This window comes from Malus domestica, chromosome 10 (assembly GCF_042453785.1).
Source record: "Malus domestica chromosome 10, GDT2T_hap1".
Taxonomy (NCBI): Eukaryota; Viridiplantae; Streptophyta; class Magnoliopsida; order Rosales; family Rosaceae; genus Malus; species Malus domestica.
The window spans coordinates 1543757-1554216 of NC_091670.1; the positions used below are offsets into that span (position 1 = coordinate 1543757).

General features: G+C 36.8%; 1 protein-coding gene across 1 annotated transcript; it reads left to right on the top strand.

Annotated features, from left to right (window-relative positions):
* The first annotated feature begins 5254 nt into the window (after nucleotides 1-5254).
* On the top strand, nucleotides 5255-10073 carry LOC103444548 (glutamate--tRNA ligase, chloroplastic/mitochondrial). The gene is made up of 13 exons (XM_008383496.4): nucleotides 5255-5610; nucleotides 5724-5842; nucleotides 6130-6251; nucleotides 6603-6785; nucleotides 6971-7089; nucleotides 7232-7280; nucleotides 7389-7490; nucleotides 7681-7783; nucleotides 7907-7970; nucleotides 8237-8351; nucleotides 8692-8792; nucleotides 9438-9594; nucleotides 9711-10073. The coding sequence occupies exons 1-13, from the start codon at nucleotides 5369-5371 to the stop codon at nucleotides 9936-9938; spliced, it is 1704 nt and encodes a 567-aa protein (XP_008381718.3). The 5' UTR covers nucleotides 5255-5368; the 3' UTR covers nucleotides 9939-10073.
* The last annotated feature ends 387 nt before the right edge of the window (nucleotides 10074-10460 follow it).

Here is a 10460-nt window from a genome sequence, read left to right on the forward strand (position 1 = left end):
AGATTATTTCTCTATACTGATATCATTTTGAATAACACTCAATAATATTCATTTTCTCCATGGCAAATGCATCACTCTCCTCGGCAAAGAAGCAAAACACATGAACTAAATGCTTCTCAAGAAATCTTCCAGAAAGTTAAGTGATATATGACTACAGTCATATAAGTCATATAATTGTTCGTAATAGTATGATGATATCATTCTAGGCCTCTTGAAATTGATGAATTAATCTCTTCGAAGAAATCAGATAAATGATTTTGCAACATTATTATCACTATATGATAATACATCCAGTCGGTATGTAGAAGTTTACATACCAACCCATGAACACGTATTCAAATTTAAGAATGGCAATGACTAGTTGGAAAGGTCGTACCCTTTCACTGTCAAAAGTAGCACTTCAAATGGCATGCTTTTTGCTTGGAATCTCATATGGCAGATTCCACCTTTTGGTTCCACCACCTTACAGAAACTATTCATTTGTCAATTAATTGCATCTTTTTGCATCTTAACCGCTACATGGTTCTAAATGTCCCAAAATTCTTGACTCAAATGAATATAGAACCGTCAAGCCGCGGTCTTACCGATTTCTCTTTTATCTAGAATCTCCAACTGGTCAATTGTGATGGAGTTTTACATATACCATATATATTTTACAGAACACCCAATGATTCGTTTCAGGACTTCACACATATGAATACAACAAATCAAGGTATGCATCTAACTGTCATACTAATTTCACACCATTCTCATCCCGTGTCAGTTGTCTTAGTGTTGCACACATGAGGCTTTGAAACATGTAATTCTTTCCCAGAAGATTAGTGCATGCACAAAATAAAAGGGAACTATTATATTAAAGCAACAACTCCCCATGCGTATACAAGATGAATATATACACAGACCAAATACAGTTCAACACCATAGTTTTTCAATATATCATCATGCCTTATGACATTTTCATTTCTGAAATGATAAAACCTTAACAGTTATTGAGTTCCAAACCGTTTGACATGCAAAACAACATGATCCATTGTCCAAATGAATGTATTATGGCGAAATTACCATTCAAAACTATGTTAAAACACCAATCCAAACTATTATAAGAGATACGTATATTCAACAGTACGCAAAACCCATCAAATGTAAGCAACCGTGTAACTTTTCAATCAAAGCAAATGGCAATTCATTCATCTACTAAATGAATATATCTAAAACTGATTGTCAAAAAGAAACGAACCTAAGTTTCTTAATATAAGTACTTTGTGAATCACGTATAGCAAATAAACCTATAAACTTGTCTTAAGATTGTTGGAAAAATTGGGTCTAATTGCTATAATAAATCACACAAAAAATCAAGAAATAATTCATGAAATTATATATCACAATCATGCATGCACATGAGTAACCAATGTTAAATGAACATGAAAAACCCAAGCATGCAATCATGCAAAACAAGCAGCAATTATGAAGTAACACCTATGTAATGCCAATTCGGAATTGATGACAAAATTATAGCAACCAAACCTAAACTTGTCTTAAGATTGTTGGAAAAATTGGGTCTAATTGCTATAATAAATCACATAGAAAATCAAGAAATAATTCATGCAATTATATATCACAATAATGCATGCATATGAGTAACCAATGTTAAATGAACATGATATAATGGATTAGAAAAACCTAGAAAATACAGTCGAGGCAAGTGTTGGACACTTTGTCCTTAAGACAAGTTTACGCCCCACTACGGTGTTCATGGTTGATCGGCGCATGTCTACCAAGATACAACGATCACGTCCTTGTAATAGTAGCACTCCAAATCTCAAGGCTCCATGAACCACGATTGTGTTGAAAACTCTCTCATATAGACTGAATGAGACTCTCTAATATTTAGTGCACTCTATGTATGATTATGTAAACAATGCAAAGTTTTTTATTTTTTTTGTGATTATAGGGGGGGCTTCCCTATTTATAGAATGTGAGATGTCTCTTTGGAAAACATGTGACTATTCATGAAGAGTCAAAAGTTGCAACTCTTAATTTGAGTAGACACATCTTTCTACCAAAAGGCTCCACTTCTAATTTCCATTCAATTAATAAATTTAATATAATAATATTATTATTAAATTTTCCAACAGTTCATTAGTAATATCGACATCATACATATATTGTGAATAGGTGCTTATTGCAGTAGTGGATTCTTATGTTCATAACTCGGAGCAATGCTTTAGAATTTTGGCATGGGAAATAAGGGACAACTTTGGGGGTTTCGGGCACTCAAATAAAAAGGCCATACCATACGTACCCAGCTTCTATTCCATAGTTGCATTTCTCTCCCGGTGTCCTAAATTGATGCCTCTAATTCCCTATCTAGTAAGGCCCTTGCCTCCCGCTACAGAAAATAGATCTCTACTCGACTGCCAACAACCGACTGTTAGAAAGAACTCCAGATGAAGGTGGAGTTAGGAGATTCAAACATGTTGTAGTAGTTGGATGTGTCATGGTTGGTAATTTATATAACAAGACACTCGAGTCTAAAACACTGTACGGGATGAGTGAGGCCTTTGTGGATTTTGGAGTATGAATTCACGAGAATAGAGGTATGAATAAGGGAACATTCATGCATCATCAAGGGACCATTGCTTCTAATTTCTCGTTGCTTTTCAACTTTAGCCGGTGTTATCTCCATGAACTACATACTAAGGGCTGATTTGGTATTGCTGTGCTTTGAAAAAAAGCTGCTGTGAGAATAAGCGGCTGTGAAATAAATCAGCAGAGTGTTTGGTAAACTTTTTTGTAAAAGTGCTTTCGAAAAAAAAAGCAGTCTGATAGTGGGTCTTTTCATTAAAGGAGCACTGTAGCTCCGTGTGCTTTGAAAAAAAAGCCAGTTTTCCAAAGCTGCAAATAGCTGCTTCAGCTTTTTCCTTTGATTTCAGCTTATTCTCACAGCAGCTTCCAAAATAAGCCATTTTTTTTAGTTTACCAAACACCTAAAACCCTCACAGCTTTTTTTCATGGGTGCTTTTTTTTAAGCACCTCACTCCCAAACCACCCCTAACTGATAGACGCGATATTACTACGTTCGCTATCCCTAAGCCACTGCCCAGAGCTGAAGCAAAATCGAGTAAAAATAGCTAGTTTGTTCTCTTATGTACTGTATTTGTGGTTGGAACTCTTCTACATATAATAAGTTGGTCGTACTATATAATATGTGAATTGAGCCAATTGAGTTATTTATTTGGAATCAAAAGAAGAAAAAAATTGGGTCAATTGGTTTGTGCTTATTTATTTGATCTATAATTGCTTATTGTGTTCATTCTGTCTTAAATTTAATTACTTATTTTATATAGGATGAAGATGAAGAGTGAAGTAGGTATTTTGTCGATGCACACACATGACTTGGACTCACACAAACACAATCGAAAGGCAATACACTTTAACTTTGATTTGCACAGAGAAAGGAACTGGCACGCCCGCATGCACACTCGGCTCAATTCAATCCACCAAAAGAAGAAAATTAAAAGTTATTACTATAATTTTGTTAGTACAATAATATATTTTACACTAGGAAAAAAGAGAGTTCGGCTAAACCACAATAATTGGCAACTTAATTTGGTATCGAATTCGTCATTCACAAAATTTGAACCTAAGACCTCTCACTCACAAGTGAAGAGAGATACCACCAGATCGTAATACTGAGTGACAAAAGTTACTACTGTAATTAATTAGTCAATATACTATTACATTACTACACTATAAGAATCAGGGTACCCGAACCGAAATTATCTTCGTAACAGCCTGCTAGTACCGAAAAAACCCACCCTATTTTAACCCTTTTATGTGTCATGCTAGCTATTACACAAAGACTTTCTAAAATTACACTTTTCTTCTTCAACTTAGTTTTATTTTTAGCACTACGGTCTAGTTGCATGTGATAGATTTTAAGTTCGAATTTCATGGACAGAGATTCCGCAACCAATTTATTCTTTGTGTAAATTATTATTATTTTTATATAAAATAATAAATATAAGTCTGATTGATAATTAACTAAACTTAATAGTGCATTTTTAGTTATAGCTTTCGTTTGGTACTTCTGTAGGAGCTCGGTTTTTTTGTCAAGGGGAAGATTTTATTCCGACCAAAACACAAACTTACAAACAGACAAAGGCCCAACAACACCTATAAACAACCAAAAATGGCCTAAACAGAAAGAAAAAACAACAGAAACAGAGAATGAGTCCAAAAGCCCAAAACCAAAGAACATCCGAGAAGCACCCACTACCTTCTCCACCAACGGTCCAAGGAACTGCCAGCCAGCCGATTCTCCGACCACCGCCAATCATCTCCTTCACTGACGTCTCATGTGCACAGTCACCAGGTGGAAGCTCAAAACAAGTCCTGAGCAACACTGCCGCAAGCGGCAGACACAAAGGAGAACGTGGTGGTGTGGAAAACACCCGAGTCGGTGCAAGTGCTGGAACTGTACACACAAACTCGACACATGACATGGCTTAAAAACGAAGCAATGAAGAACGAGGAAGAAGAAAACCCACAGAGTTAGAGGAATTGGACAGGCTGAATTGAAATTTGGGGAGAACCAACAGTAGATGCAAGGAGAAAAGAAGGAGAAAAGGGAGAAGAGGACGCAGCACCTGACCCCAGCCGAAGCTAGGGCCGGTGCCACCGAAGAGTCTGGAAGAAGGTCTCACAGAAGCACTCTCACAGCAGAGAAAAAGAAACTCTCATAGAGGAGATAAACTTATGTATGAGCCCGGTTCTACATGTATAATTGAGTAAATTGTAGCATTGATTTCTTAACTTTAACTCAATTGGAGCAATGGTTCCTCAACTAAAAATTCATTATCATTGGTCTCTTAACTTATCAAAACGTGCATTTATGGTCCTTCAACTAAAAATTCATTATCATTGGTCCCTTAACTTTAATCCAACTGGAGAAATGGTCTATCAATTTTACCCAATTGGAGCAATGGTCCCTCAACTTACCTAATTGTAGCAATGGTCATTCCAATATTACTCATTTTGACAAATTCTAACGAAATTGATGAAAAAGACTATAGCTACATGTTTTGATAAGTTGAGGGACCCTAATTGTAGCAATGGTCTTTCCAACATAACTTCTTTCGACCAAATTCTGACAAAGTTGACGAAAATGACTATACCTACATATTTTGATGAGTTGAGAGACCAATAGTAATAAATTTTTAGTTAAGAAACAAAGGAAGTGAGTATTGCTACTATTTACTCAATATAATTTGGTCATTCCGAGTCTCCTGAGCAAAAGGTCTTTTCTCAAACGTCAAAATTGCGACTAAAAACTCGATCCTCGGCATCCAAAACCCAAAACCCAAAAATGGCAACTTTGGTTGCAATGCCCAAGATTCGAATGAAGGTTAGAGTTTTCCCAGATGTTTTTCCTCCATTTTTCCCCCAATCCCCCAGCAAAGTCTCAGTCTTCCATGGAAGGAGAAAGAGTTTCTCAGTCTCTGCTGCGTCGACCCAACATCCAGTACGCGTTCGCTTCGCTCCCTCTCCCACCGGGAATCTCCACGTCGGTGGAGCTAGAACTGCGCTCTTCAATTATCTGTTTGCCAGGTTCCTTCCTCGTTTTGTTTTTCGTTCGGTTTCAGGTTTCGAGCCCGAAACGGGGTTTTGCTTATTTGATTGAGCATTGTTGGTTTATGAACATCTGTGTTGTGTTGGGTCAGGTCCAATGGAGGGAAGTTTGTTTTGAGAATTGAAGACACTGATTTGGAGAGGTCTACTAAGGAGTCTGAGGAGGCTGTGTTAAATGATCTCTCTTGGCTTGGCCTTGATTGGGATGAAGGTACTACTTTTTAAATTGTTTACTTCTTCTCCACTTCTTAAATGCCTAAATTTCCGATCCGAACGCGGTTTTTTCTTCCTCTGTATGTGTATGAATTTGGATATTACTTGAATTATGACTATGTACTCTGAAGAATTTGGATATTACTTGAATTGTGACTTATGCTCAGTGACTTAGTTGTAACTTGTAATGGCTTAGTTTGAGATGGTAGGAGAAGTACTTTTCTCAATTGGGTTTATCTTGGATAGTGTCCAACTTGGTCATTTCATTTATGGTGAACCTTGTAGGACCCGGTGTTGATGGAGACTATGGTCCGTACAGACAATCAGAAAGAAATTCGTTGTACAAGCAATATGCTGAGAAGCTCTTAGAATCTGATCATGTCTATCGCTGCTTTTGCTCTAGTGAGGTAATTCTCTTCAATATTTGAGTCTTGAAATGTGTCTTTACGTGCCAAATTATATGATTGGAAACTGCCTAGAAATAAAATTATGCCTGTACCAGATTTATAAATGGAAACTTTAGAAGACTATGAATGCCTTTATTACTTGTCTTTGCTTGTCCTTTTAATTTATTACTTTTGGTTCTGTATGTCTTGTTGTTGGCTAAACGAGTGGCAGATTTTTGTTAATGTAAATTTGAAACCTTAATGGCTTTTTCTGAAACAGAACTTCAATAAAAATTGCTTCACATATTTTTCGAGGTGTTTTGGCGTCATGAATCATTTATTGTTCATTCTGTATTTGTTCATTCTCTCCAGGAACTAGAAAAAATGAAGGAGATTGCAAAACTAAAACAACTGCCACCAGTATACACTGGGAAGTGGGCCAATGCAACAGACAAAGAAGTACAAGAAGAGCTGGAAAGAGGAACTAGTTACACATATCGGTTTCGTGTGCCAAAGGAAGGAAGTTTAAAAATCAATGACCTTATTCGAGGCGAGGTAGGTTCATCTTTCTATTGTTGTTGTGTTGGGGACGCTTAGGAACTCCTAGTATGGTAAAGTGTGTTGCTCACTATCAAAGGAAGGAACTCCTAAGCAATTTTAATTAGCTTCAATTACCATTAATTTATTATTTAAATTACATTTATAGGAAGGATGGTAATATTTTATATGTTGTCATGAAGGTCAGTTGGAACTTGAATACTCTTGGAGATTTTGTAATTATGAGAAGCAATGGTCAACCAGTGTACAATTTTTGTGTCACAGTCGATGATGCTACTATGGCCATCTCACATGTTATTAGGTAATAAGAACAGTCTATTAAAATGGATTAGAATGTGCTATTTGCCAGCCTGCTAGTTCACTATTGTTTTTTGGATTTTTGTTTGTTGATTTTTTGTTCATCTGTTTGTTAATGTTTTTGATCTGTCAAAACTTGCATTCAGAGCAGAGGAGCATTTACCAAATACCCTAAGGCAAGCATTAATATATAAGGTAATTTTGCAAACTTGTGCCCTGATTTTTATTACTGCTAGGGTTTCTAATATCTTTCAACCATTACAGTGAAGCTGATTTTGTTTTCTAAATACCATTGTAACACAGGCTCTAGGATTCCAAATGCCTGACTTTGCACATGTTTCCTTAATTCTTGCACCTGATCGGAGTAAACTGTCAAAGAGGCATGGCGCTACTTCAGTGGGCCAGGTGGTTATCTATATATATGCTTATTAGTTATTATTACTTGATAAATATGTTGGGCTACGGGATGTTTCTTACACTGTTTCTTAGAGGTCCAGCCCCACCTTTCTCGGTTCTGATTTCCTTGATTTAAGAGTTCCTTTATCAATATTTAATGATTCAATATTCTTGATATCTAATAACTAGAGCATAACAGTACAGGGAGATGGGCTATCTACCCCAGGCAATGGTGAACTACTTGGCACTGTTAGGTTGGGGTGACGGCACTGAAAATGAATTCTTCACCCTTGAGCAACTTGGTTAGTGAAACTTTTTTCATTCTCTTGCTCCCTATCATCTTAAGCTGCTCAGCTTATGCGTGCTATTTAAATATCCAAGTGTCATGTTTGACTAATTTCGTACTCTATTTCATGCATTCATAGTTGAGAAATTTTCAATTGGTCGCGTCAACAAAAGTGGTGCCATTTTCGACTCTACCAAATTAAGGTAATTTTGACTTTTAATCTAGTATAGTATTATATGCCTAGAATGGTTGCTAATTATTGCTTCTACCTAGCATTCCCCTCCCTGGAGAAGCAGATTGAATGAACATTTTACAGTTGCATATTTTCCGTAGATTTAGATTTTCATGATTTAATGTGGATCGTGTCTTTGAGAATTTAGGCTGCTTGAAGAATTCTTGAATTAATGGCATTACTGAGGCATTGACATTTCCTGTTTATATTTTCTTTCCATATTCTTACAAACTAAAGGTGGATGAATGGTCAACACTTAAGAGCACTTCCATCGGAGCAGTTGACAAAGCTTATTGGTGAGCAGTGGAAAAGCACTGGCATCCTTACAGAAGCAGAGGGCTCATTTATTGAAGTAAGACTCGTTTACTCATCATTTTCAATTTCTGTTAATTTTTCGTTTTTAAGTTTTTGATTCTTCAACATTGCTGTAGATGATACCTCTCTTTCAAACAGGATTGTTTGTGGTTTACAATCTTTTAGAATAGGTCTGCTGTATTTAGATAGTTCTGTTACAAAGAGCAGATGCATATGCTTCCAGGGGAGGTTCTTTACTTTCCGATGATTTTCTATTGTTGAAATTCTCTGTAAATGAAAAAGCGTTGACCACTTCTCTTGTAACTTCAATGTGATTTCTCTTGTGATATTTTATATTCATGAAAAGTGAAGCATGTGTGCACTTTGTAATTTTGCAGGAGGCAGTAGAGCTACTCAAGGATGGGATCGATTTAACACCAGATTCAGATAAAGCCCTCTCAAACTTGTTGTCTTATCCTTTTCATGACACTTTATCCAGGTGATTTTGAATTGCACTTGAACTCTGGTTATATGTTTTTATCATTCTGTTTATTGGGAGGAAAATGAACTTTTGAATTGGCACTGTGAGAGTTTCATAAGCATTTGAGAGAGGTTGATATAGTTTTGTCTAATATAATATTGGAAAAATACTTGCCCACTTCTCAACTTTATTCTTTTCCTCACTTTTTGGATAACTATTAATTTCCCTATTGAGTGCATTGGGTAGTTTTCGGGATTCTCTCTTGAACTGGGTGAAAATGACTTTGAGTGCTCTATCTGAAACAACGGCATGCAAGCAACAGCTGAGTATCGTAAAAGTCTGCTTTTGGGTTTATGATCAATAGTTGACGTGGCCCTTTGTAATCTGGTTGGGCTAAGCCATATCATATCTTGTATAAGATTGTGGTCTCACTCAGATGGGATATTCTATGGATTTGTTTCAACAGAAAGGTAGATTATCCCTAAATCCAAGGTTGCAATTAGGTTATGCAACTTCTAATTCTATTATAATGGCTTGCTGTTCATCATATTTGGTTTACTCGTGACTTGTAATTTGTGTTTGAAGCCGGGGATGGTTGTTGGCTGTTGATGTTAACAGAATACTGTATGTTGTTAACCATGATTTTGTCTCTCCTGGCTGCAGTGTTGAAGCCAAACCAGTCTTAGAAGACAAACTTTCTGAGTTTGCTGCAAGTTTCATTGCTGCTTATGACAGCGGCGAACTCATTGGTGCCCTTGAAGAAGGCCATGCTGGTTGGCAAAAGTGGGTTAAGAGCTTTGGCAAATCACTAAAGCGCAAGGTGGGCTTATTTTTGTTCACTTTTTTTTTTTTTTTTTTTTTTTGACCTTTATCAAACATTCCTTCGTTACTGGAAAATGAACTGAAAGTTTTGTTCATTTGATATCCTAATCTCAGGGGAAATCACTGTTCATGCCTCTCCGAGTGCTGTTAACAGGAAAGTTGCATGGCCCGGATATGGGGACTAGCGTGCTTTTACTGCACAAAGCTGGAAAGTCTGGTATTATCGCTCCTCAAGCCGGTTTTGTGACGTTAGATGAAAGGTTCAAACTTTTGAGAGAAGTCGACTGGGAAGCATTAATTAGGGATCAGCCTCTCCTGGAGGCTGCCACCATATCAAACTGAGAGTACGCAGTTTTAACCGGCTTTTTTTCTTTCTTTGGCTTCAAAAGAGGGTATCTATCGCGTTCCTGTTGTCAAGAAAACACGAAATCTTTACTCAGTTACATGAATTGCACCCTCATCTGGGTGTTTCAGTGATTGTTATGGCAATTACGTTGGTTGCAACATAGACAATGAAGAAAACCCAGATACCAACACCACAAGAAAGGACGTGACAGATTAGTGTAAAACTGAATGTGCAGGCTTATATATAGTTTCACTCGAGTTGTCTCCTTGATCTGTAAAAAGATTTATAGATCTGATGGAGCGAAGACCTAGTTTGGGAGTGAGGTGCTTAAAAAAAAAGCACCTATGAAAAAAAGCTGTGAGAGTTTTAGGTGTTTGGTAAACTGAAAAAAAAAATGCTTATTTTAGAAGTTGCTGTGAGAATAAGCTGAAATCAAAGAAAAAGCTGAAGCTGCTATTTGCAGCTTTGGAAAACTGGCTTTTTTTTCAAAGCACACGGAGCTATAGTGCTTCTTTAAT